Below are 27,261 nucleotides of genomic sequence, written 5' to 3'. Positions count from 1 at the left end.
AGAGAATTGTGAAAATAATATCATCGAAATGCTCGAAAAAAATGTTGTAACAAGGAACAAATCACCAAGGCACTTCACAGCTTTGCTTTACCCTCGGTCTCCACATCCCCTTGAACGGCAGTTTCTATACCTTCACCCTCAGCACTTTGAACACCCTCTGTCTCATCCTGAACGAGCACCGCCTCCGTCTTAGGTACTTTGCCCAGAACGAAAGCCTTCACATCCGCGAAGAACTTCTCCGTCGTCTCAGGCAACTCAGCATGCAACTTATGATAAGCCCCCTCATAAGAACAAAACTTCACATCACCACCCTTCTGCGTCAACTTCTTAGAAAAGTCCTTCGTCGCAACATAGCTAGTAACAAGATCCCCGTCTCCGTGTCCAAACCAGAATGGCAGATCACTCTTCACCCAAGCCCCATCCCCAGCTGCAAACATCTCCTCCAACCAAATACCCCGATCCAACATGCCGGCCAAACCCCCGAACGTCCCCGTGTCGTGGCATAGCTTATCATCCACGAACTCCTTGACTGTGTCCTTGTTACGAGACAGCAGGTTCGGATCAAGCGGGGAATACCGCTGCTTATGGGGAATCAACTTGGCGACAATCCGCCCCGCTCCGACGATTAGCTTTGAGGGACGGGAGGATGGATCTATGGCGATTAGAGGGGAGTACAGAAGCACGCCGCTAAAGTTGGGTCGGCTGGCTTTGTCCTTGTTGTAGGGTGACTCTGGGTGGAAAATGTAGTTGAGGACTTGGCCGCCGCCCATGCTATGGCCCATTAGGAAGAGGGGCAAGTCAGGGCGGGATGGTAGGCTTTGCAAGAAGGAGTGGATGTCTGAAAGGACTTGGGCGGTTGGGCCTGTGTCGCCCTGGTCACGGGTTTCTTTGACGCTGCGGCCCCATCCTCTAATTTTGGGATATCAGTTAGGAGGTTATGGTGAAATAGGGCTTTTCATTGCAGGCATATATATTGAGATATCAGGATAGGGCTTGATTTTGGTGATTTTAATACTTACCGCTGATCGAAAGACCTAACCTCAATACCCGCGGATACCAGTGTTGGAAACAGATCGTGGTAGGCGTTGCCTAGAACATTTTGTGTCAATAGCCTGTCTTTTGAGCGCTGGACTGTCTTGGCTTATCGCTCAGAATAGATATAGACTCACAGTGATCACTGAAGCCATGGATAAAGGCCAAAACAGCAAGTGGGGACCCGCTGGTCTATAGAGTAGAGCACATTTTTAGCGTTGGAGATCAATACGCTTATCTTGGAGTGGGAGTCCCTCCCAACTCATCCAGATAGGGACTGAAAGCTGCCTATTGCAAATTCAAACATACCTTCCAGGTTTTGGCATACAGCTCAAGACCGTCTGGGAGGGTGTGCACGCTTTCTTCTGTGTTCATTTTGGCCGTCGGAGCTCGTACAGAAGCTTGAGGTGTGGTTAGAGAAGAGACGAAGTGCATGTTTTAACATGGGTATGACCTCGGTCCTACCTCGGCAGGAATGTCAAGCCACGATACTAACGCGATTTAGATCCACCCAGCCCCAAATTTATACTAAACCCAATTTTTATACATATGTATAAAATCATATCGTAGCAAAATATTCTGTATAAAGAAAAAATATGATGACTATAATAGTATTGGATAGATACAATCCTAGGAATATTAGGCATATTCTAGGCACGCCTACTTGAGTACATTCTACCTTTTCTCTAGCAAACTTACCAATCATATTCGATTGTGACTGGTCGTTTTTCTTTCTTTTTTTTTTCTTCTCATTGGTTTATGTTGTATACATACAAGCCCATGATCGAGCCTCGACGTTGGAAGATTCTAAATTCAGATTGGTAAGAGCCTCTCGAGGTCCACGGGTCTTCAGACGGTGGGACCCACTTAATGGAATATCACTTGAACAACGACATTTGATTGGTTACAAGTAACTACGTTCTATCCAATCATGTTTTGCCAGTGACATAACTCCCCTGTCGCTCTCGGGCTACTATATATATCATGAATGAATATCAATTTCTTTAGCCTTATTCTTTGTTAACTTCCAACATTGAGATCTATGCTATCTTACCTCATACAAAGAGTGCCCTCTACACTTCGGCCAGCAATCTCACAATCTCTGCTGGGCCCCAAATATCCAACAAAAATGTTCTTTTCTGTAGCCCCAGCGGTTGCGAACACCAAATCCGATGTCTCACATCGATCTCTGGCATTACCTCTGAATGAAGATAGCCCTGAAATCCGCCAGAAGTATCGACCATTTATTCTTGAGGACAATGCAACTGAAGATTGGGTCAACAACTTAGACCTAGCCACCGCAGCGGACATGGCAGAAAATAACCTGCGGGCTACAAACCAAAGGCTGAAAGTTCTAGTACTCTATGGAAGTCTTCGCAAAAGGTCATATTCCCGACTAGTGGCATTTGAAGCTTCCCGTATCCTTTTTCGACTCGGCTGTGACGTCCGCGTCTTTGATCCCGAGGGACTTCCCATAAAAAACGACAGTGATACCGCCCATCCTAAAGTCCAGGAGCTGAGAGAACTCAGTTTATGGAGCGATGGACATGTCTGGGTTTCGCCCGAACAGCACGGTAATCTGGTGAGTGAGCTCTCGTGATAATCCTAATAATCTTAACGTTTAATACAATATTTACTTACGCGCTTTTCCGCAACCATAGACCGCTGTGTTCAAAAATCAAATCGATTGGATTCCGTTGTCTACTGGAAGTGTCCGTCCCACCCAAGGCCGGACGTTGGCAATTACCCAGGTGTGCGGTGGATCCCAGTCGTTCAATGCGGTCAACTCTTTGCGTATCCTGGGTCGGTGGATGCGTATGTTTACCATTCCGAATCAGTCTTCGATTCCCATGGCATATACACAGTTTCCGGATGAAGGTCAACCGGGAGATCAACATCTGAAGCCTAGTGGCAACCGAGATCGTCTGGTGGATTGCATGGAGGAGTTTGTCAAATATACGATTCTGATGCGGCCTCACATTGAGCTTTTTGGTGACCGTTTTAGTGAGCGGGAGGAGAAGAAGAAAAAGGAGGCAAAGCTGGCTGCTGCGGCGGCTACTTGAAAGATATAGAATAATATATAGACCGTTAGAAGGACAATAGATCGTGGTATAATTGCTCATCATACTTCGTTGCCTCGGGCTGATAACTGGCCTCCTCCTCGGGCTAAGGCTTACATGCCGCGCAGAAGAAATGATAGTCTTGAGGCTCGCTCTCTTCAGCTTATGGAGATATGACGAGTTGAATTGGGTGAAATAGCTCCATTGTCGGCTCGTATCCTTGGCGGTGGCTTGAAATGGAGTGTATTCAGATTCTCAAAGAGGCGATTATTTAGTAGCGGGAATTACCTGCGGTATTTATATGTGGGATACGACAGGGGAAACATGGCTTTATCTCATTTCCCAACATAGGCAGTAGTCAGGCCTACGCGCAAGTCCATCAAAATCACTAGTATATTTGTCTTCTGGCCAAATTGTGTTATAGTCTTGCCGATCATTCTGTAAGTAGCAATGACAAGTAACAGTGACATACCACATTCGGCAAGTCGAAGTCATATCATATAGTGGAGGCAGCCTTAATTAAATGTTCCTCGCTTCCCTCAATATGGTATTTATAGGTTATTTGGGAGGGGAACCATATTTGACAAGGAAACCCCCACACAAACACTTTGTTCCCCGCAATTTCTTTTTTATACTATACAATGTCACTTTCATCCAATACTTCTCCTCCCCCAGATGGGGGTTACGGCTGGGTATGCGTGGCTGCGTGCTTTTCTATTAATTGCTTCACTTGGGGTGCAGTCTCTGTGAGTTGCCTCTGTATCAATCATGTCAGTGGCAGCCCAGCTCATATCCTTTGACAGTCATACGGCGTGTACTTGGCACACTATCTCTCGAACAACATATTCCCGAAGGCAACTCCAATGGACTTTGCGATAATTGGAGGTCTGAATTTCTCTATGGCTATGCTGGTAGCCCCTGCTGTTACAATCATCGCTCGCAAATACGGCACCAAGTTACCGATGTTGCTCGGGCTAGGGCTTTTGGCATCGGGATATGTCTCTGCGTCCTTTTCGCAAAGAATATGGCAGCTCTATCTATCACAGGGAGTCTTGATTGGATTCGGTGTTGGCTTTGTCTATATACCAAGCATTCCTGTTCTCTCTCAGTGGTTTGATAAGAAAAGAAGTCTTGCCAACGGGATCAGTGCCGCCGGGTCAGGTATCGGTGGCTTGATTTTTTCATTTATGGATGGTACAATTATTCAGAAGATATGTCTTGCTTGGGCTCTGCGGTTGACGGCTATCATCAGTTGCTCAATACTGATCATTGCCATTTTACTAATCCGAACTCGCAACGAAGCTATACAGCCGACCCAGCGGGGATTTGATGTGAAACTATTGCGTCGTTTAGACGTGCTTTTATTGCTATCATGGGCTTTTCTTAGTATGCTTGGCTATATTTGTCTGCTGTTTTCACTTCCAGATTATGCACGCTCCATGGGACTCTCGGACAACCAGGCTACAGTTGTCAATGCGATCTTGAACTTGGGAACTGCTGTTGGCCGGCCGCTGATTGGCATTTCCAGTGATTATTTTGGCAGGATTGAGGTCGCGGGCCTTTTGACTTGCTTTTGTGGCGTCACTTGTTTTGCCATTTGGCTTCCCTCAACATCATATGGTGTACTTGTTCTCTTCGCTTTCATTAGTGGGGCTATTCTGGGTGTATTTTGGGTTGTAAGTTGGTCTATCTTATATTTATCCTACACTGCTGAACTTCCTAATAGACCGTGGGGCCCTTATGTGTTGAGGTTGCGGGGTTGGAGCAACTCCAATCACTGCTCTCTTTGTCTTGGTCATTTATTGTTCTCCCTACAACATGTAAGGGTTCTACATCCAAGTCAGAAGACCGTGGGCTAATATCAAATTATAGTCTCCGAGGTTATAGCACTCAAACTACGCCGTCTTGGGTCCTACCAACCATATAGAAATGCCCAAGTGTTCTGCGGTATCTCTTACATTTGTGCTAGTGTAGCGCTGCTTTTTCTCTGGTTGGTAAAACGACGAAAAGGACAAACAGGGGCATAGAAACAGATAGATGTACATAAGCTAGTTAATGGCAGAACACAGGCTCAGGTATATTCACCCGATTAGAAGGCCTAGGCTTAATGCATATAGCGATTGGAACTAATTTAATAATATATGTCAGTGGTAAGTATTAATCTCTTTATAATTTCTTTCCAAAATGATATTCAAACCCAAATGGAGACATTCGATGGCTATCCTTGGGGGATTTGTTTATCGAGATATACTGTGGAAGGGGATAGATGGGTTGTCTAGGTTTGGCCTTCGCTAGGCATGGGTACTGATTGCCCCAGTGTCTCAGACTGGAGCGTGCCGTTTGGACAGAAGCGTGGACGGAAATATGGAGTAAATCGAACCAATAACGTACCTTGTTGATATAAACTAGGAATAGCCCTGATCCTGATAGGTCGAAGATGTAATTTCAGGGGACGACCTACTGCCCAAGCTTCCCAAGCTTTCTCAAAGTACGCCTCTTTCCGTATATGGATTTGCGCGTTAAGCTAGTGATGAACCATGTCGGCCCTTAAATTGTCGCTTTGTTTCGTTTTCTTCCTGCCTGCTCTCTCAGTAGTTGAATAGTCTGTTGGCGTATACCACTCCCTTGACACTGATGTCTTTCATCGACGAGGCTGTCACCCACCCAGTTCCCATTTTATCTTCACTTGAGCAGCAGAAAGTGTTAGGCAAAGAATCCGTGGTTGCATCGGGAAGCGAGAATGAAAAGACCGCCGAACAGCCATTGGAAAATGCCATCGAAGGCGGCGATCTAGATGTCGTCCTCGTGGACTTCGAGGAGAACGACACAGAAAACCCTTTGAATTGGTCGTCAATGCATAAATGGCTGATTGTGTTTGTTGTCTCGTGGATGGGTTTTGTCAGGTGGGCGTCTTTCTCTTTTCTCAGTCTCTATATATGTCAACGATTGACCAAATTAGTGTCTTTTCAACAATGACGATCGTGCCCACGACGCCGCGGATCTTGCAAGAGTTCCATTCACACAACAAGCTCGACCAGATTTTGCTCGTCACGATATGGGAGCTCGGAGAAGGGATCGGCCCGTTTTTCATTGCACCGCTCTCCGAAAGATTCGGCCGGCTTCCCGTATTCCATATTGGAAATCTCCTCGCGCTCTGTTGCTTGATCGCCAGCGCGCTCAGCGTAAACATCCCCATGCTGATTGCCTTCCGATTCTTAACGGGCTGCTTCCTGTCAATTCTCACACTCGGGCCCGCCATCGTCGGGGATTTGTTCCAAATGGAACAAACCGGCCGGTCCATGGCAGTAGTCGTGGGGACTCAGATGATAGCAGATTTCATCTCACCTATCGCGGGAGCGTATATCGCACAGAGGCTAGGCTGGCGATGGTCGATTTGGCTAGCAGCCATCGTACTCGGATTCTTCAGCTTTCTGTTACTAGCTGTGCTCCGGGAGACATATGCAGTCGTCATTCTGAGACGGAAGGCGGAGCGGTTACAAGAGAAGTGTACGGACGACAAGAAGTATCGTTCTAAACATCAGGCCCGTATCGATGCATCCACCATGCTCGAAAGCGCCATAAAACCAATGCAGATCCTGGTCCAGTCTCCCATCCTCATTCTGACGACAAGCTACATGGCCATAACATACGCCTTAGTCTCATTGATTCTTGCCACACTCACGGAAAGCATGGAGTCAACATACCCCACGGTCTTTTCTAGCGGCTCCATTGGCTTGACGTTTCTAAGTCTCGCCATCGGCAACACCATCTCTTTGATCTTCTACAGTTTTACTTCTGACCGCTACATGATCCATCAACGAGAAACGAAGGGCGACGCATTCAAGCCGGAATCTCGACTGGTGCATCTGCTTCTTGCCGCAATAATTCTTCCTATGGGCTTCCTGATCTACGGATGGACATTAAATTTTCATGTTCAATACATCGTGCCACTCATCGGGGCATGTGCTGCTGGATTCAGCATGACGCTTTCTGCCATACCGGCTGAAACATACGTGGTGGATGTTTACGAGATCCATGCAGCATCTGCTATAGCTGCTGGTGTAATCTTCCGAGCGTTTACTGGGGCCTTTTTGCCATTAATTGGCCCTCCTTTATATGAAAGTATTGGACAGGGCTGGGGTAACAGTGTTCTAGCCTTGATCGCAGCCGCTTTTATTTCCCCCTTGGGCTTGCTGATGAGATACGGAGACTGGTTTCGGAGTAAAGAACTTTGTTAGATGTCCCACGTCATGCCCAGTTAGGCTCACAATACCCCAAAGGCGTGTGATATGGCTAGGTGCTTATCTCAAGTCTGGGAGTCAAGCGAAGCGGGCCAAAAGCCTATGGCCCACGAGGGTTGGAGACACTTGAGGCCGGGGGATTCTCGGGAGGCTTCACTTGCGCACTAATGCAGTGTAACCCAAACCTGCGCTAGACCAGGACCTCATCTGTCTAATTGGGCTTTCCTCCTACATTTGTAAAGAGTCGGTATTACCACCCACGCCTAAGAAGCATAAGGTATAAGTCAGCCGTGACCAGCGCCTTCTTATATTACAATTCGAGTCCTTCACGGGATCATTTGAGAGACGCTTGCCATGGTGCCTGGACTAATACCTTTCATCCATTGTCCCATGACTTCGCCAAAGTACCGGGGGGAGCTGTAAGACATCCGCCCTTTTTCCAAGCTAATGCAGAGCTAACGTTAGACGTATTAGCTCTCCAAAGTATTACAGGTCATAACTACATATTATTCTGATCAGTCTCAATTCCCTATTCTGCGAGTTAGTCTAAAGTAGTAGTCCGGGATGGTAACCATATACTACAATTTCAGCATCGAAGCATTGCTGCACTACAAAAGAACATCCTACTCTACGTTTACAAAGACCGACTGAAAATGAACAAAGCCACGCTCTATTCTTGATTGAACCACGCATATAACGGGCACAATAAACACGTACATAGAACAGACAGAACTCCCTTCGCCTGATCGAAAAAATGACAAAAAGCAACCTCGTCACGGGCAATAAGCAGATACCCTTCACCACCTGTTCCCCCCGAACACCAATCCCCCGATCCTAAGCGTCGTGAAGCCGTCTCAGATGACGTTAGAGATTAGGTGAGATGAAACCGAGATAAATCAGGAAACTTAAAGAAGACACAGGAGCTGTAGAGTGGGGTTGAGGGACAAAGATGGGGAGTTTGGAGGGAAGAGAGAACGCCAGAGAGTAAATGGAGACTGCCACACCGTTTCACTACATCCAAGAGACACGAGGCAAGACCATCGTTCCAGGAACAGATACTCCGCTAGCAAATCAAGAGGATACAGAGGAGGATAAAGCAAGAGGAAAAGGAAGAAGGACGTTCATAAGCAGGAGAGAGAGAGAGAAAAAGCACGAGAAAGAAGAAAAAGAAATACGTAAAGAAACACCATAAGACGGCTGGCTAGAGAGCCACCACCCAAAAAGATTCCGAAATAACAAGCACGAAGGAAAGAAACCGGTTGCACAAACACCCCATCTCCGAAGACCTCAAATGCTTCCATGTCGTTAGTGCCGTTGTGGCCCAAAGTCTGCCTCTACCACCTTGCCCTTCTTGCCCTTTACCGTAAACTCCGCAAGCAATGCGACGTGATCACTGGGGAAGTGGAAATTCGGGAACCCAGGTACGCGGCGCAGATACTCCTTGTCCACTTCGCCGAGCAATGCCGACACATGGAGGGTATTGGAAGAGTACCAAATATAGTCAAGAATGGCCGTGAAGTCAGAGGTATAGTTAGTGAAGCTCAGTTCTCCCATGGAGGAGTAGGCTGACTTCAACTTGAAGGGATGTGTCATACCAACCCGGCTGAGGTTTCCGTAAAGTCGCTTCTCCAGATCAGGGTGGGCTTCGGGGAGTCGTCCGGTGGAGATCAAGTTGTAGGCCGCAGATCCAGGCGACGAGTTGAAATCACCACACATGAGAACAGGGATCTGATCACCACTGGTGTACTCCATCGACGGGGCCGGTTCGACCACCGGTGCGCTCTCTGAGCCACTTTCAGCCTCCGAGAAGCGGAAGGCGGTCTTGTCCGTGCAAGCGGGCCATTTGGCATAGTTATCCGAGAGTTTGGTAATCTCCTCCATCAGAATCGCAGTCTGGATGAGCTTGACATCCTTGAAGGCGGGATCCCAATACAGATGGGCGTTCACACTGATGAAGCGAGCACCAGTTTGTCGGTTTTCCAAGAAGACCACAACGGCGATGTGGTCCTTCTGCCACAGTCGGTTGTAGATATCATCTTGGCCCTTGGCATCGGGTCGACGGACAGCGGTCTGACCGAAGTTGATCAATTGCTTATCCAACAGGATGTACTTACTTCCCTTGAAGAATGTAGCACATCCATCGACCATCCGAGCGTCTTCCTCCTGCATGCCCATTGCACGACCACGCGGCCAGTAGACACCTTTGTAGTCATTGTAGGCAAGCTGCTCCCGGAAGAAATTGTTGTAACTTCCTTGATCAACCTCCTGAAGGCAGACAATATCTGAGTTATGGGATCGTAATTCGTTGAGAATAAGCTCGCGGCGGAATTCCCAGGACAGGACACGTGAGGGCACATAGCCGTAGTGAGATTGGGTGGCAGAAGAGTCACACAGGGTGTTGTACGACAGTACGGTGATCTTTTCCGTATTACTGTTGGACGAGGTTGAAGTATCATCAAGGATGACCCAATCGCGGTCAGGGGGTGGTAGGTGGACTGTAATGATTAAGTTAGCGAACAAGCCCGGGAAAATCTTCTGGAGAAGGGAGAGAGCGATTGGAACGCACCTGGCATCTCTTCTTTCAGGTACTTGATGAGAGCCTTTGTACCATCCTTCATGATCTGAGATTTGAGGACATCGTTCAGGGGATTGCCCTCAATGCCCAAGGTTTCCAACCGGTAAAGGTACCCCATTTCGTAAGGGAGGGTGCGAATGTTGTTATCAAAGAGAAGGAGTTTCTTCAGATTTGAAAGCATGCCAAGTTCTTCTGGTAACTCTGTCAGGTCATTGCCTGACAGGTCGAGATGGGTCAACTTCCGCAGTTGTCCAATAGCCGGGGGGAGCACCTTCAACTTGTTAGAGTTGAGGTACAGCTTCTCAATGAAGCCATAGTTGAACAATGAGGTAGTCAAGGCACGCAATCCTTGGCCACCAAAATCAAGCGCATTCCAACCCTGTCGGCTAGCTGGCTTTCCAGCAGATGCACCATTACGCCCCTCCGTCCCACTTTCTGTGTCAGTCTGGTTGGACATAAGCTGGATGCCTTTCGTTTGTTGCGCAATAACACGGGCATGGTAGTGGGGAGAAGTAGCTTGTCTTGATTCTGCCGCAAGCTGGAGCTGCTGCTGCCAATGCTCGTTCATTGATTCATCAAGATCATCGTCCGCGGTCGGTACTCCATTCTGCAAATGAGTCGAGGTGAAATGAGAGGTTGTTGTAGTGGCCAGTGCGCCGCTGGGGAAATTGTGTTGATGGGTGAGGTTGTGGGTCGCTTGTGTGTGGTGGGCGTGATGATGCGGCTGTTGTGTGTGATGGGAGTGGTGGGTTTGCGATTGGAACTTCGGGATTGGCATACCAAACCGCTGGTGGGCTTGACCGCCATTCATCATGACATGCTGACCTTGGTGGGTTTGGCCGTACATGTTGTTGAAAGGGCTGAGAGCAGCAGCCTGGTTTAGGGCAGGAGATCGAGAGGGGGAGGGGGTGTCGGTGTTGAATTTCAGTCGACCCGTCGGAGAATTGGTCCCGTTTCGAACGATGTGTCGCTGGTGAGGGTTCTGCTGTGCTTGAGCTTGGAAGTAGAACTGCCCGGCCCCAGGCTGCTGGAACCTGTAGGTACCATCTGCCATTTAACGTGGCAGACGAGACCGTGTGTTGTTTCCCTGGTGGAAAACCTGTTGGTTGGTGGGCGCTAAGTTGAGTTGGGTCAAGGAGAGGAGAGGAGAGGATCGGAGACGGTCTCTTCTCTTCTTCCACATAGAGGCCTAAGGCGAAACCACTGTATCAAACCACGATTGAAGGTCGGTGACTTTGGCACTGAGAGTATCTTAAGGTGTGCAATGGAGCGGTACCTAAGGGCGGAGATTGGGCGGAAGGGTCAAAAGAAGGAGTGATTGAAAGAAGTAGAAACAGATCGAGTGATAGGGAGTCGAAGAAAGCCAGCGGGGCAAAATTGACGTAGCAAAGATGAGCAAACCATACGATTGTCTCCAGGTCGATGGGGAACGTCTTGAGATGGACGCTGGTGGTTTGCAGCGAGGCGGGAGTCACGGGGTCACGTGAATCGCCGCAAGGGCCAAGTCTTTGCCAGCTTTGATGAGCTTGAATTGCCAAGACACAATCTCTTAACTGTTTAACGTTGGGAAAAAGTTGAATATTGATATATTCATTTATCTTGCATTTTTTTGTGTTACTTTTTGATCTATGGGATGAAAACTAGCCACGTGGTTTGACATTACCTGCCAAAACCATAGGCATATGCAACCGTCTTTGGCAAGTCGAACCTGCATCAGATTTTGATTCTGCCTAGACATCATGTTTGAAGCTAGTGACCACTACAAGGGATACATACAATGAAATAAAATGGGGTTTAGAATATAGATATATCATCAAGGGGTTTGGAAAAGGGGAAAAGAGACCTGGTCTAGAAGATTGAAAGAATGGACCATGGACAATGACCTATCTAGTCTAAGCCATGGTTGATATTAATAATATGTACTTTTAAAATTGAGTCTGGTTTTTCAATCTCATCCTTTATGAGAATCATAGGGGAATCTTATGTCTCAAAAAGTAGTTCAAGGCAAGCTTCCCCTTCGCGTAAACTGCTGGGAGAGAAGTCACTAATGGACTGATCGTTGCTCTTCCACAAATTCTATAATCATATGATTAGGGCATAACATTCTATAGAGGGTAAATTATATTATTATTATGATGATCATTGGTGATTGCCTTATAACATCATCCAAATATGGTAACTATATGGAGTAAAAGGCTATCAAACCTTATGATGTTCAGAGGGGGTTTGAAGATAATCTTTATAGTGAAATGCCTAGTCAAGTTCCGGCTCTAATTAATATGGAGATATTCAAATACATATGTACTCCGTACTTCTGCAAGGTAGCACAGACCTAGTATACTCGCATATTCGCAAAAAGTGATGCCTCTATTTGTACTTCGTATCAACACAACTAAATTCACAGTTTCATCTTCTTACCGTATTTGCCTCTTAACTCCGCCACTCTGTCTTAAAAAGAGGTACACTAGTTCCAATAAAAGGTACGTGGCAGAAACTATGTCGATCAGATTCTCGTGTTGGTCTGCAGAGTACGTTTAACCCAATATTCACTCCCGGGAATAAAAGCACGGATCACAGTAAGACCAAGCCGATCGCGTGGAATAGCCGATGAACAAGTGCCTGAGACTTAGCGTTGGGGCCACGGGGTAACCCGATACACTGTATCAGATAGAGAGGTAACGGGGGCTAAGTCTCAGAGTGGCCAGACTATTATAACTATGTACCTATATAGGCATGGAATTTCCGGGCTTTCAAATTTTTCCTTTCCCCTTTTCTTGTCTATCCCAGTCAAAACCGTTGGCATATATACATAATGCTTGTAAGCACATTGTATCTTATCAATCTAGAGCAAGGGGCTTAAGTCATAGAAGTATATTCTATATATTCTACTGAATTGAAAATAAACGTCAATATACAAGATCATAGTACCGAGCGAGGTAGCCCATTCGCCCAGAATTTCCCTTTCCGGCCAACTGAGCCATGGCTATATTGTATGGATTCAATGAGAGTCATGATGTCAACTATCAAAAATAGGCCAAGGATCAAGGGTAAAACAGAATAGATACTATTGGTTATGTTACAATTGGTATAATTCTTTGACTAAAGTATTGAATGTTTTACTATGAAGAGACTAGACTCGAGTGGATATTCAACTTCCAGGGGTTCAATTAACAGGACTAGGCCTCTTTTTTTTCCACTTCTCTCTCCCTCCCCCGTTTCTTCTTCTTAAATAATTTACATCTACTCAAAACCAAAGGACTATTTGCAATTTCAGCTTTTGTTTGACGTTGAACAAGAAATTTCTTCAGCTTCTGCGCCCCGGCTGCACTAGGGATAATTTCCGAACCCGCTTTGGTCCCCGTCACCTTTCCTGGCTATATTTTTTTTTCTGGGATTTTCTATTTTAATTCCTATTTCCCTCGGAATTATCTTCCACTTGGAAAAAAGAAAAACTTTTCGTCAGGAAAAAGCATGCCTCGTTCATGAAATCTTCAGTGCGCCGAGAATGCGACCGAACCCACTACCCATCTTCAGAGTAGGGGACACCAATCGAGATACTTGAGGAAATTGATATGGAAGCAATGGCAATGGGGTTTTCGGTGGCCTCCGGGTCTGATTTACACTCTAATTTGAGCTCGACAATGGCCGCAACCTCCTCCTCGTCCCTGAGTTCACTCACGGACTACTCAACATACCCTCTGATGCGCCAGGGTGACCGCACCTACTTTCGCGACCCGGAGAACGTCTACCCTCTGCCCTGTGATCTACCCGAGATCCACCGCCAAAGCCTCCGCACGTTGATGCTGCTGCGCGTCCTCGGCGGCCCATTTTGCAACCCCCACCTAGCCAATCGCCCACCCAAACGCGTCCTGGAGATCGCATGCGGGTCCGGTCTCTGGTCCGGTCTGTGCCACGAATACTTCGCCCGCAGAGGCAGCCCCAATGTGGCTTTTGCCGGCATAGATGTTATTTCCATCGCACCAGATATGCGAAAGCAGGGAATGAACTGGCAATTCAAACGTCATGACCTACGCCGACCCCGCTTGCCCTTCCCGGACGACTATTTTGATTTCGTTTTCATTAAAGATGCTGGCATGTGTCCTTCCAGTCCAGCACAATCTGCATCGGGCTTGAGCGAGCCCCTGCGCGTGCTAAAATCCGGGGGAATCTTGGAGGTATGGGATTCGGATTGGAGCTTCCGTTCGCTCCTGCCAAATCCTGCCCCTGCCCGCAAAACCACATCAAAAGAACAGGAAACCGCCGATGCAACGGCTACTTATACATTCTCCTCTGCCACACCATTCACACGAGCACAGAATAAATTCGTGGTGGATTATAACTCTTGGGTGGAGAAGTCCTTCGACCGTCTCAAGTTGACAGCGCTCCCATGCGCGACCATCGGTCTATCCTTCAACTCCGAAGTGGACTTGTTGGAAAATGTCGACAGTCGCCGCGTCGCAATCCCACTGGGTGACTTGCGCTGGGAGCGAGATGGCCAAGGGAAGGATTCCAACAACCGCCCACGAAAGGCCTTGACTCCAGAGCAGATCTCCATCCGGCGCACGGCTCTCCTCACCACAATTCAGATGATTGAAGGGTTGGAGCCAATATTGATGGAGTCTAGCGGAAAAGGCCGTGACGAATGGGACCGATGGTGGGCTGCAATGACAGCTGATCTCCTCCAGAAAGGCGGACTCGCCAGCGGCGAGTGCCTTGAAGTGAGCGCCTGGTGGGGTCAAAAGAAATGAACCCCTTGAGTCAATTTGGAGTTCCGGTGGGCAAAAGTCAAGTAGCGACCATTCTGCACTTTGTATTGGTGATACCCCAATTTTATTTCAATGTTCTGTCTTTCTTTCTAACATGCATTTGATCTGAACATTTCTGGAGAGAAGAGGTGAGAGCCAAATATCAGGCCTCATTTCCATATCGTTTTTTCAGCGTTCGGTACCGCTTCAAATAGTACCTAAGTTTTTTTTATCCTGTCAGTTCCTATCAACCCAAATGTCTTGTGATAGGGATCAAATAGTTGCATGATGCGATGATAATGAGGCGTGGATCTATGCACAGTGTATCTAGCCAGACACTACCCCATTATGGGTGCAATGTATAGAAAAATGACATGTACGAATGATTCCACTGTGCCTCCAAATTGTAATCGAGCAATGTAGACAATGGAATGAGGGAGATGGCAAGATGCACCAGTGTATAGAACGTAGGGTGGCAAGGGAGGGACGTAGGGACCAGTCTTACAGTGCTTCCACTTCTGTACTGAACAATTAGTGAAATGTCCCGAACTGTAACCGGGTGGGAGATAGGAATCCCCGCAACAAAGACACTTACCTTTCTTCACAAACTCGGCCCTGGCTATCCCCTTGCGAATCTGCTCATCGTCGGTAATTTGAGTCTGACTTGCAAACGCACGGTGTAACCGATCCCGGAAATACTGGTAGCCTAGAGGATATTCCCGTCCTAAGAACAAAAGTTCTACATTTGGGTTGTTAGCATGACAATTTAAGACTGAAAAGAAAAGGCGTGCAAGTCGCCCCGTGACGTGTACGGCTTCATACCTTTGTAGACGTTAATAACCTGCCGGCGCAGCTCTTGATTTACCATTGTTGCTCCATCAAAGAACGGGGACGGTTCTGGTAGAAAGTTGGTGATGCGGATGTGGTGTAATGAAGGTAAGCGGGCTGAGAAGCTTCCAGGCTTCGGATGTTATCGGTGACGTGCCTAGCGGATTTACTTTCCATGACATGTGGATTCTCTATATGCTATATACTACCTAATTTGGGCTAATTGGATATTTTCACTCTCCTATCTGCATTGACTTATGAAACTAAACGAGTTACTAAATATATATATAATCATATAAATACCGGGCTACCCCCTAATTCACGCGGGGTTCTGTCCGAACTCACCTCGGGATATTGGCCCAAGCTTCTGTATCGGTTATCGGCGGTTATCCGCTATCGGAGAGTGTTGAATTGCGACATTGGGGTTAAACTACCTCTAAACAACAACGCAACATGCTCTCTCAATCGGTATTTCGAGCGCGGGTATCTGCCTCAATCTCCCTATACTCAAATGGCACGCGTTGTCTCTTCTCTACAACTACCCCGGTAACCTCTAACAAAAGCCTCCCTAATTTGGCCTCGAAACCAATCGATCCACGATGGCTCACAATGACCAAGCGAAGGATTGGGAAGTGCTTGATGTTTGGGATGAAGCCACCTCTGGTTGACGAGGGAGGAAAGATTTTACAGCAATTGGCCAAGGAATGGCGTGAATTGATCGCTGGAAGTGAGGGATTCCTCACGGATAAGAAACGGCGTAGTCTGTTTCGCCATAATGTGGTTTGGGGAGAACAGGTATGAGTTTGGCGTATATTGCTTGGTCTAAGTTTCTGGGAGTCATTGATGCTAAGTCTGCATGTGGTAAATTAGGATATTATGGTGAGAATATCCGTGCCCCCTACCTGTTGTGCTTACTGGGATATCTTGGATTTCTGGACCAAAGCTAACCTAGATGATAGGGTATGCTCCGGCCTTTTGATCTCCTCATTGTCAATTCATGGATCATTTCATATTAACTACCAAAAAAGGTCACGTCAACAACGTTACCTATGTTCGATACGCCGAAACAGCTCGAGTAAACTGGACGCGCAATATCGGCACGCATATCGATACTGCAAATAAAAAAGAATGGTTAAATATGGTTGGCAATACGGGGATTGGACTCATCCTAAAGAGTATCAAGGTGGACTACAAATTTGTACTGTACCCCTGAGACCGAAAGCCCATACCGCTGGGACAGCAACTGAGTGGACATATTTACTCACTATCACGCAGCCCATGGAATCTCCAGACAAAATTTCCGTGTACCACAAGCTAATCCCAGATACATCTGGACATCTTTCATCCCAATCGGCATTCCGACTGGAAGTCATGATCTTGTCGGAGGCCCGACAACGCCCTGCTGCTCGTTGCTTTGAGGATATTGTGATCTATGATTACAAGAAGAACCGCAAGACGGTCAATATTCCGCCGTTTGTCATGGAGCAGTTTGAGGCCATCTGGAAACAGCAGGAGCAGGAAAGGGAGAACTGGAGGCAGCATATTGCTGAGATCGAAAATCGGGTTCGGAATCTTGAGCTTGAAAGTTGGGATAGAGTCGATGCTGTGGAGGACAACGGATCTACTCCGCAATGATTGGGATAGAAACATTGAAGAATGCATCATATAGGGCCGTGGATAACACATGTAAATAGAATGATATCTGAAAAGACCACTGAAAAGACCACTGAAAAGACCACTGAAAAGACCACTGAAAAGACCACTGAAAAGATCACTGAAAATATATCAACCTCCAATGCAAGCTTTTTAAGGTTATCATATAAAACCAGACCCTTTGGTCGATCCTTCCCTCTACGGTTGCCTAATGAATGATTGGAATCATCTTCCAATCTAGAAGGCACCAGGGTCCCACATGTGAGTATACCTACCTAGGTACGAACCTGGTTCTATCTTTCAGCAAGATAATATGGCGAATTGCTGCACAAGCTTATGTACGGCGTGAGCCTGCGTATGCCATGGAATCTCATACGTCAGAAATTCGTCGGATTCCACATTGAGAACGTTCGGTTCCTCGTGAAAAAGAAGCTATTTAAACTCTATCCGGAGCTCCGTATGCAGGGCTCAAATGGATTGGAAGCAATTCCATACTGCAATTCGGGTTGCTTGGAGACCTATTGATCGATCTCAGATTGATGCTTTCATCCGGTCTATGTCTAGAAGGATTGAGGGAAGGGCTTTTTGACGTACACACGTACCAGTATCCGCCAAGCACCACCAACCCAACAAATCCCTCGTTGTGCAATGCAAGAGGATGGGCCTAGAAAAGCGAAGATCAACCCAGGTCGAAGCTGTTGGGCAATTGAACCAGTACCTCTCGGCAACTCATGGTAGACGGCATATCAACCCTACACCAGTATATGGCATGGCTGCCATTGAAATGTACATGCGTGTGTACAAGTACGACGATGAGACCAGCATAGTTGGGAACCTCCCTGTGCCCGAGCATCCCTCAGACAAAGCCTTTCACATTAAAAAGGACCGCGTTGCTATTCAGCAAATACTCAACCAAAACAAGGCAAATCACTGGATATATAGCTACTAAGTCCATTTCGCAAATTAAGTCTTTTTTAACCGTTTTCCACCTCAGGCCACAGGTTTAAGTTCAAGGCCACGATAATATCCTGGAAGACATCGTTAGACGCCACAAGCAGCTGATCACCGCTAAGGCAGAGATACTAGGTATTATAGCGGCTCAACAACTCGCCGCCGACAGACTGGTATGAGGAGATGGAGTGGCACCACTACAAATCTAAGCAAGACAGTAAATCTTGAAATAACCTTTCAACTCCGCTGGTTAAACAATTCAAAGCTTCAACCTCTTTGCAATCTCAATCCCCTCCGCAATGGACCCCACCCGGGCGTCAATCGCATACCCTTCACTCTCCAACTTTAGCAACTCAGCGGAAAGCTCCGAGACCGGAAGTGTGAAACACTCAATAAACTCATTATCTTCGAGATCAGGCTTTGGGTTCTGATTTTCCGGAAGAGTCATATCAACCTGAACGTAAACCATGTGGAAATTGGCATTACAGAAGCCGGGATCTGTATATATATATCTAGTCAGCTAATACTCAGCAGTAATATGAACAATGGGTCCACCAACCGTTGTACATGATACCAGTAGTTTGATCTGCGACGCCGATGTACCCAGTTTCTTCTTTCAGCTCTCGAACTGCAGTTTGCTCAATTGTCTCCCCTGCATCGATCAATCCTGCTGGGAGTTCTATGACGACTTGGTCGATGGGAGGCCGGTATTGCTTCTCCAAAAGAATCTCGGAGCCATTCACCTTATTCAGAATGGCGACGATATTGACACCGTCGACATGGGAGTCTGTCGGTCTTGTCTACGATTTGATTAGGTCGTTACAGTTGAATTTATATATAAACTCAAAATTCATACCTGGCGTTCAGCGGACTCCCAGTCTCTCTTAACTCCATGGGGATCGATGTAGTTTGTTTTGACTAGTCTTTTCCATTTGGCATCTTGCGAAGTCTAAAGTGAGTTGCTATAAGTAGCTGAGAGTGAGAGTATAGTTAGGTTAGAAATACATACCAAGGGCTCTCGTGAGAGAAATGTGGACTTAGGTTGTGACATTTTATATGTTGGCCCCTAGATTCTTCTGAATAGCAATTGAATTGTGGGCAACGGCGACCTGAGTACTTGGTTATAAGAATTGCCCCGGTTGGGTGCAACCAAGATGGCCCTGAACGGCCGTGGGGCGTGCCAGCCTTCTTAGTAATCATCCATTCGGCAGGGCTGTCCAGCCCTGGAGGTGGACCTCTGGGCAGGACTCCACCTTCGTCTCCTACCTACTTCATGTATAGAAAATGTCGTTCGCATATTGAAATATTTATTTCGTCAATTTTTTTCATAAAGGGGAGAATCTACCGAACACATCTATTGAACAACCCCTCTTAACACTTCTGAGCACTCATAGTGGCATGTTCCGACATATTTGCAGGTAGGCACAGCATGGGAGCTGAGATCCTTTAGTGGTCGTGTTTTCCAATCTACCAGCCCGACGGGAGTGGTCTATTCAACATTTGAGACTTAAGTAACAAGAGCGTCATGGAACTTCGACATGATAAAGATGAACGGAGCTGGATCTTGCAAGTTGTTTACTGAATGGCATTTGAAGCAAAACCAGGCTTTGAAACCTCCGATAGATGGTATTTCAAGCGGTTTTACGGTTCTGGAAGACGAGCTTCTAGAAGACCAGGTTGGACTTTCCAAGGTTACCAAGCGAGAGAGTCAGGTCGGATATGGCGTGAACCGAAGACGGATTATCAAGATCGACTCCCACAACTCTAGGACTGGGCATAACATTAGTTACATTGACCACATACTTCGAACATCAAATGAACCTAGGCACCATTGACTATTTAATAAAATAACGAGATACATAGTGAGATCAACCGAATAGATCCCGCTGTGCATTTGCCTCTTTGCTGGTCTTACTCTCGGCTTTCATCAACCGAAATAACGGTCAAGGACCCCACGAACTAGAAAATTCTTCATCTGATCCGATCTCTATCAAGTTCCACGTCTAGATTTGGGATAACATCTGAGCAAGCAGTTAGTATCCTCTACAGGGAAAAATCTAGTCGAATTAGACGGTTTTCCCCCCTAAATTGTGAAGACCCAAAATACGGAGACTGAAGAATTGATCGACCCTGAAAAACTTGAAGTTTATCGGACCCAAGCAAAATCCGGTCCTAAAATAGACTAGCCAAATACGCTAAAAATGGAATGCAATTTTCACCGAACTATACAATTTCTCTTCTTTCTAGACTTTGGACTAGAGAAATGTAAATAGCAAAGAAAGAAGCGAGGGATATACAAATATGAGGTGCTATAATATACATGAAATATAAAAATAACCAAGGAACCTAAGCACCAAGCCCGTCGGGCCGATCATTACTAAGTTTGTGGCTGATCTACAAAACCTTGCCAAGCCTCGGTATTGTATGGGATCGGAATTGGCAAGACTGTACTATTTTCTACTTATATTCTCTTGATATAGATATTGAGTGTAGTCAATCTCGATATATCTTCAAATACCACCTTACTGAAGATCTATAGACCCATACTCAAAGTAAATCTGTGGATCGTATGTGCGGAGCCCTTTAGATGCACGAGATAGCCGAGCATGTGATGATCCTAGTAAGAATGTGGGCAACCCCGTTAATACACACGTTTGAGAAACACAAGCTTCAGTTCCCCATATCCCTATGACGCTTCCATGCTCGGTGTTGCGTGTTCATACCTGCAGGTGAATTTGTCTGCAAGTCTCCCAACGAGGAATAACCACACCATGATCTGAGTTCATAACACCCACCATAGGTTTGGCGCAAGGACGACCCCGCAGCAGACGGGTCAAAAAAAGGTCGATCGTCAATCTAGTGAGTCAGTCTGGTAACGAATAGAGACCGGTCTGAACAGACTCTCAAGTTGATCTATACGGAGTACGTCGGTTGTAGTCCGTAGTCTCCAGCTTATCAGCACTAGTCAACCCCATTTGAAGGAAGTCCGCATCGTGCCGAGCCCACGGAAACCACTCGGTATCGTAAAATTGCCTGGGGAAAGCGACATGTTTAGGATTGGCCGACGTGTAGGTATCCGCGTTGCATGACTTGGCAACTGCAGCCGTTGTAGCTTCTAGGGGGCGTGACCTGTCAATAAGCCCTAGAGTATCGTAAGATACGGAGTTCAGAGCAAGAAAGCTTGGCAGTGCATGTGGGTTGGGCTCTGTTAAATGAGATTTTCCATGCAGAACCTCCAGATCGACAAAGAAGCCACTGGAATAGATTACATTATGTACCATTAGCTCTCTAACTGAAATTTGCACGTCTGCCATTGTCCAAGTACACAGTACCAAAGTAAAATAGTGGCGGATGGTATTGAAACCAGGTACCGCCTACCCAAAAGGCATCAACGATCGACGGCAAATGACAATACCAATACCAATTCTGTTTCTTTCGACCTCATACAATTATTCCACCTGGGCACTTTTTCCCCTTCACGCTTCCACGTAGAGCGTCGTCTCTTGTCCTTCTCTCATTTTTTTTCACTTTCCTTATACATTTACTTCCTTTTTCTTTCTCATCTTCATTACTATACGAACCAATCTACACCATCTCACTCCCCCACTATATTCAATTTTAGTCCGTTTTCGCCTTTTTCCTGGTCCCAGTCCTTGGCTTCATCCCGCCAAGCTGACTCGGACCTGGGTTTCGGGCTCCCTTGTCCATGACACGCTCCGCTGCAGCTAGGAAGAACCAGAGCAATCGGCAGGAGAATGGCCTTGTTGGTCCCGGCAAGAAAGTAACCAAGCAAAAGTCAAGCGGCCATCTGAACGGCAACTCGGGAAACGGCTCTGCTACCGGTCCGGGCGCGTCTGCTCAATTCGATCTATCCTCCGTGCGGTCTACTAGCGATACGTCCGTGACATCTCCGACAGTTACCGGCAAAGGGGATACCACAAAGGCAGATGGCAATGTGCGTGGGATGTTGAATGGACATAGCAAGGGTGGAGAAATGGCATCCGCGGGGGAAAACGGCGATGTCGCCCAGAATGGTGGCATGGGTCATGTCTCTCGCAATGGAAACCCGAAACGATCCGGATCCAATGCCTCGATTAATCCCCTCCAGCTCGCATCCACTATCCTCAAATCGTGCCCCATGTACGACACCATCGCCATCTTGATTTTTTTGCTACAACTTCCACCGATGGTCTTGACTCTGGTTCAGTTCCTGTTCGCCTCTCTGACTTTCATGCCCCCAAGTGGCGCCGCGGCCGGTTCTTTGTCGTCGAACTTCGATATTTTTCAAGGTCCGGCGGGGACGCCATCTCTGGGGACAATGATCGCGATGGATGGGTTTTGCATACTTCTCTGGGGCCTCTTCATGTGGACCTGGGCGCAAAACTTTGCCATCGATCTCGCTCATGTCCAGGTTGCTATCACCTTGGGTGGCGGGGGTTCCGGAAAGAACGGCGGGGTCAATGCTCTCTGTGTCGGAATTGTTCTGCTTCTTCATATTGTTCGCAGTAAAGGCATCCAAGACTTTGTCTTGGGTCATCTTGTCTCTGCTAAACTGCTCAGTCCCGATCTCCTCTCCCAATATTCGCACCTGCTACCCGCCGAGTTCCGACGCTCCGAAGAACAAACGTCTCCGAGCTGGCTTCGCAGCCTTCTTGCCGTGCACATCTTAGCACAAGCTGGAACTGCCATGGCACGACGTTCGATGGCCAAGAATCGCTCACCGACACCGTTACGGACCGGCAAGCGGGGGGATACGGAGGCTTCTGCGGGGTCACAAGGACAGGTTGATTCTGCTCTGGAATCTGCTGCAAGTGTCTCATCTTCTTTTGTGGGACCTGATGGTCAGTTGAAAGACGGAAAGGATCGTTTTACCTCAGCCAAGAAACGCAGGCGGCAAGCCAATCAAGTTCGGAGTCGACAGCCGTTCTGGGCTGCGCTTGCCAGTACAAAGGTCACGGTGATGAGGGAATATGAACATTCGCGGGCTGTTTCCAAGACAGCCCGCAATCTTACAATGACGGAGGAGGATCTGCAGGGTGTTTCTCTCGACGACGGGTTAATATGGATTACGGATGTGGATAGCTCTTCGATCAAATTCGCTGCGGGCGAATTTGCCGATGACCCCGCTGTGTCGGGCTCCTTCGAAGCCGGCCGTTTGGGAGGAGATATGGAACCGTTCTACGTCTGCGTCAATGGTGCGCTCTGGGCTACCGCTTCGATATGCCGGGTTTCAGATGCCAAGGGCCCGAGTGTTGTCCAATGGCGGGGCGAGATCGCTGGGCTTGCTCCCAACTGCGCTTACACATGTGCATTTGTACGAAGCGATACTGACGAGGAAATTTGTGTCATGAGTGTCAAGACTCCTACAACGACTGACACGGAGCAAGGTAAGTACACGTTAACTTACAAACATTTTTTGTTCAGTCATCTCATTGCTTGAATAGTTATTTCCACGGTATCGACACCCCCACAGCCGACCTATCGTCCATCATCCCCCACAACGACGCTCAAGAACTCTATCAGCAATGCGGAATCCAAGTTGAATGAAAAGCGCAACCGTCTGAAAAAGACGAAGAACGACCACAAAACTGTTATCTCGAAAATCCGAAAAGAACTCGAGAATTTCAATACTCGCCTCCACAGTGGAAATGACGAGAATCGCCAAAAGCAGCGTTCGCTTCAACTAGAACGCAACATCCGACAAACCGAAGAGGCTACTGCGATGCTAGAGGCACAACTCGACAACATGGAAAATGTCCCGGAGGAGGAGATGGAGGAGTGGTCGGCCCACAAAGCGGATTTCGAACGTGAGGTGGAAGCTTTCAATTTGACGAAGGAAGAGGTGGCTGCTGCTCGGACAGCTGCAGCCCAGCAGGTGGCGGCACTGGAATTGGAACTGACCCAGGCTGTACAGAAGCGAGAGCGTCTCCAGGGTCGTCGCACCCGGGTGAACGAGCAGTATGAGCGTATTATCTCGGCCAATGCGCAAGGGTTGAATGAGAGAGAGCGTCGTGCTGCCGAACAATTTGCCAGAGAGCAGGACCAGTCAAAGATGGAGACTAATTTCCATGAGCAGTTTGCAAGCATCAGCCAATCTGTGCAGGATTTCCAACTGCGCACAAGTCAACTCTGGCAGCAGGCAACTGCAATTGAGCAGTCCATTCAGCAACAGCAGCAGCAGATGCTCCTCGAGTCTGGTCCTCTCACCCCCGAAGGCAACTTGCCAGGAACCAATCCTATGCCCGAGACCAGTGGCCCGTCATTCAACGCATCTACGACCAGTGCACCTAGCGCTCGCTCTCTGTTGGGGGGTCTCAGCTTTCCTGCGAGGTCTAGTCCCCTACAGATCTCGTCTTCTCCGGTCTACGAAATGCCGTCAAATCCAACAAGCCCATCGCAAGATCTTCCATTCCTCCCGCAGTTTCCAACCTCTCCCATCGGAAACGCGGGCTCATACTTCGGGCCAGACATCAACATCAACCACCGAGACCGTTCGTTCTCCAACCGCTCCACTCGCAGCAGCCAATACGGCTCTGACTTCTTGGACGCGAACCGCTTACCAGCTCTCCAGCTTGACCTGTCCGAGTTGCTTGGTGAGACCAAGCCTCGCCCTGGGTCTGATGGAAATGGTTTCCTGCATCAAGGTGGCCGTCCGGTTTTGAGCCCTTTCCAGCGAGCAGTAAGTCGAGGTAGTGGCACTGGTAGTGGTAGTGGTGGCAGTGGCAGTGGGACCGGCAGTCCGCACTCGTCGCGAGATTAACTCTCCTGGCGGTTGCTTTCGTGGTTCTCATACCTAGCTGCGCTATCTAACTGGTGCCTGACCTCAATTATTGTCTTTCGAGAAGTGGCCTCAAGTGTTGTGCGTCCGTACATTTGGTTCCATCTGGTTGGATTCCCGCCTTGTGCTAGTCAATGTCTTTCTCGTCGGCCTTCACTATGATGACCTTTGGTTTCTTGGGCCTTTTCGTCATTGCAGTGTGGCATGCATCTCGCGATGAGATAGCAAGTATACGGATTCGATCGAAGTGAGATACATGGCAGCTCTGTTCCTAACACCGAAAAACAAAAGTGTTCCATACTCAGTCCTTGTATACTCCCTCACACAAAAAGCGTAGACGCATCAATGTCATGAAAGCATTTCTCACATTCATCTCTCCATGTCTACTGTAGGAACCACATAGTGAACAGGCCGTTGAATTCGGAGATGATACCATATGTCTAATAAGAAGTCTATATACAGCCCAAACGCCGTATTCCCAAGTATATATACAGTGCTTTGCCGGAAGGCATAAGCGATGAAGCATTCTTCATCCATTCAAATTTCACCCCCCATTTTCCAAAACTTGGTATTTGCATACGCCAAACAGAGTCGCTCAGGCGAATGTTCATCCAAGACCTTGTCATCCAGTCCCTGGGCCGGAGCAGACTCAGAGCCCTCGATCGCCCGAACAACAGTACCCAGCACAATTGAGTGATCATGCACATCAATCCTATGCGGATGTAGGGTACATTCAAAAACAAAAGGAAAGTCGACACCACTATCCGCAGCTACTGCTTCTGGTCTCCGCTTAAGAATAGGAAGTGGTCTTTGGGGGTGTCCCTCTTCATTCTCAGTAGGCAACGCCGCGAACTCAAACTGCCCATGTCCGCTCAACATAGCAGCGAGGGTGACATTCCCCTTGGAAAAATCCCTGGCTAGGGTAGCAGTCGCCTCGGTCGGTGCAAGCAAATGAACCAGAAACCGGCGCGAAGCAAGCAACGCATTCAATGTCTCCGATGGGCGACGCACGTTGAATGAGATCACAGGGTGTGGGGTGAGAGTGACAGTATTGAAGGAGGAGACGGTCATGCCACGGAAGGAGGTTGTGTCTTCTGGGCCGGAGGGATCGGTTGCTGTTATTATTGCGACGGGGTACGGGACTCGACGCATGAGGAGGCGGACTTGATCGGATATAGATGTCGAGGGTGCTGGCGCATTGCATGGGATATTGACCTTCCCTGTACAATCATCTTCTTTTCTAGGGGCCGTGGAATTGCTGGTATATCGTCGTTGATCGCATCGTGATCGGTATTGGGTATATGGTACAGGCAGAGAAGTTCCGAGGGAGGAAGATGTTCCCAGGAACAAAGGTGTATAGTTCTTAATGCATAGTAATTCTAATAGTCCCCATTAGTACAATTGACAGAAGCACTTGGAAATACATCACAAACTACTACCTCCGAGTCCTGTCCGAGCACTCCGATGCACGACTGGAAAGACGAACTTCATCCCGTCGGCCTGGAATTGACGGAGCTTTGAAAGGCGCTCAAGGGATCACGCAGGGCACAAATTCACAGATATCCAGACTCTGCCAATTCATATCTAAATCACCAGATAAAAAGAGAGACTCACAGCGAGGGCAATATGAAGTCCAAACCTTGAAGTTATGAAAATCCCGAAAGAGACCCGCTTACATAACCCGCGATAATTTCTCTGCTATAGCATCAACTTCACAACCTCCGCAACCTCCCCGATAGCATTGCGGCCCCGTCAACCTCCTCCCACCTCGACAATCCCCACTATTGTCTACATCGGCATTGCCGAATAGTCCATCCAACATGTCAATGCACACCTCCCTCCGCCGCACAGCGGCCACAATCACAAACTCAACAACCACCATCCTCCCTACAAGACTCCCCACGAGCAGCACAACCTTCATCTGCTCTCAATGCCGACACGCAACTCTCCTCCGCCGCCCCAAGCGCCCCTACACCTTCACACAGCTCATCACTCTCTCGGACGGCAGCACCTTCACGCACCGCACGACCTCCCCGGCCCCGATCTACCGCTCCACGCGCGACACGCGCAACTCCCTTCTCTGGAACCCGTCCAGCAGCAAGCTGATGAACGTCGAGGATGATGAGGCCGGTCGTCTCGCTGCTTTCCGTGCTAGATTCGGTCGCAGCTTTGATGCCAGCGCGCCTGCTGCTGAAGAAGCGGCTAAGGACCCTGTTGCTGCTAAGCAGGCGGAGCAGGAGGCTAAGGCTCAGGCTCAGGCGGCGAAGGAGGAGCAGGAGGAGGAGGACAACTTGCTTGATTTGATTAGTGCTTTCGGACAGAATGAGGCGCCGCCCCCGCCTGAGAAGAAGGCTCCTAAGTTCGGAAAGAAATAGTGGTTGGATCGGGTTGAATCAGG

At 47.9% G+C, this 27,261-nt stretch overlaps 10 protein-coding genes across 10 annotated transcripts; 6 read left to right on the top strand and 4 right to left on the bottom strand.

The window, feature by feature from the left end:
• Window positions 1–74: 74 nt before the first annotated feature.
• Window positions 75–1,407, bottom strand: PGRI_001940 (acylglycerol lipase; the record flags this gene model as incomplete). The annotated part of the gene is made up of 4 exons (XM_040787907.1): window positions 75–909; window positions 1,020–1,089; window positions 1,170–1,224; window positions 1,342–1,407. The coding sequence occupies 4 exons, from the start codon at window positions 1,405–1,407 to the stop codon at window positions 75–77; spliced, it is 1,026 nt and encodes a 341-aa protein (XP_040651679.1).
• Window positions 1,408–2,161: 754 nt separating this feature from the next.
• On the top strand, window positions 2,162–3,095 carry PGRI_001930 (Arsenate resistance ArsH; the record flags this gene model as incomplete). Its single annotated transcript, XM_040787906.1, has 2 exons — window positions 2,162–2,614; window positions 2,694–3,095. 2 exons carry the CDS (start codon window positions 2,162–2,164, stop codon window positions 3,093–3,095), a joined length of 855 nt encoding a protein of 284 aa, XP_040651678.1.
• Window positions 3,096–5,726: 2,631 nt separating this feature from the next.
• Window positions 5,727–7,330, top strand: PGRI_001920 (Major facilitator superfamily domain, general substrate transporter; the record flags this gene model as incomplete). The annotated part of the gene is made up of 2 exons (XM_040787905.1): window positions 5,727–5,995; window positions 6,052–7,330. The coding sequence occupies 2 exons, from the start codon at window positions 5,727–5,729 to the stop codon at window positions 7,328–7,330; spliced, it is 1,548 nt and encodes a 515-aa protein (XP_040651677.1).
• Window positions 7,331–8,638: 1,308 nt separating this feature from the next.
• PGRI_001910 (CCR4-Not complex 3'-5'-exoribonuclease subunit Ccr4) lies at window positions 8,639–10,962 on the bottom strand (the record flags this gene model as incomplete). The annotated part of the gene is made up of 2 exons (XM_040787904.1): window positions 8,639–9,828; window positions 9,900–10,962. The coding sequence occupies 2 exons, from the start codon at window positions 10,960–10,962 to the stop codon at window positions 8,639–8,641; spliced, it is 2,253 nt and encodes a 750-aa protein (XP_040651676.1).
• Window positions 10,963–13,549: 2,587 nt separating this feature from the next.
• On the top strand, window positions 13,550–14,656 carry PGRI_001900 (class I SAM-dependent methyltransferase; the record flags this gene model as incomplete). The annotated part of the gene is made up of 1 exon (XM_040787903.1): window positions 13,550–14,656. The coding sequence occupies one exon, from the start codon at window positions 13,550–13,552 to the stop codon at window positions 14,654–14,656; it is 1,107 nt and encodes a 368-aa protein (XP_040651675.1).
• Window positions 14,657–16,759: 2,103 nt separating this feature from the next.
• On the top strand, window positions 16,760–17,116 carry PGRI_001890 (thioesterase family protein; the record flags this gene model as incomplete). Its single annotated transcript, XM_040787902.1, has 1 exon — window positions 16,760–17,116. One exon carries the CDS (start codon window positions 16,760–16,762, stop codon window positions 17,114–17,116), a length of 357 nt encoding a protein of 118 aa, XP_040651674.1.
• Window positions 17,117–18,344: 1,228 nt separating this feature from the next.
• Window positions 18,345–19,136, bottom strand: PGRI_001880 (NUDIX hydrolase; the record flags this gene model as incomplete). Its single annotated transcript, XM_040787901.1, has 4 exons — window positions 18,345–18,583; window positions 18,645–18,885; window positions 18,942–19,034; window positions 19,095–19,136. 4 exons carry the CDS (start codon window positions 19,134–19,136, stop codon window positions 18,345–18,347), a joined length of 615 nt encoding a protein of 204 aa, XP_040651673.1.
• Window positions 19,137–21,791: 2,655 nt separating this feature from the next.
• Window positions 21,792–24,845, top strand: PGRI_001870 (uncharacterized protein; the record flags this gene model as incomplete). Its single annotated transcript, XM_040787900.1, has 2 exons — window positions 21,792–23,472; window positions 23,530–24,845. 2 exons carry the CDS (start codon window positions 21,792–21,794, stop codon window positions 24,843–24,845), a joined length of 2,997 nt encoding a protein of 998 aa, XP_040651672.1.
• A 555-nt stretch (window positions 24,846–25,400) lies between these two features.
• On the bottom strand, window positions 25,401–26,015 carry PGRI_001860 (flavin reductase family protein; the record flags this gene model as incomplete). The annotated part of the gene is made up of 1 exon (XM_040787899.1): window positions 25,401–26,015. One exon carries the CDS (start codon window positions 26,013–26,015, stop codon window positions 25,401–25,403), a length of 615 nt encoding a protein of 204 aa, XP_040651671.1.
• Window positions 26,016–26,683: 668 nt separating this feature from the next.
• Window positions 26,684–27,238, top strand: PGRI_001850 (mitochondrial 54S ribosomal protein bL31m; the record flags this gene model as incomplete). The annotated part of the gene is made up of 1 exon (XM_040787898.1): window positions 26,684–27,238. The coding sequence occupies one exon, from the start codon at window positions 26,684–26,686 to the stop codon at window positions 27,236–27,238; it is 555 nt and encodes a 184-aa protein (XP_040651670.1).
• Between the last annotated feature and the right edge of the window lie 23 nt (window positions 27,239–27,261).

This window comes from Penicillium griseofulvum (assembly GCF_001561935.1).
Source record: "Penicillium griseofulvum strain PG3 chromosome Unknown contig_79, whole genome shotgun sequence".
In the NCBI taxonomy this organism is placed as follows: Eukaryota; Fungi; Ascomycota; class Eurotiomycetes; order Eurotiales; family Aspergillaceae; genus Penicillium; species Penicillium griseofulvum.
This window is presented reverse-complemented; position numbering and strand designations above follow the sequence as displayed.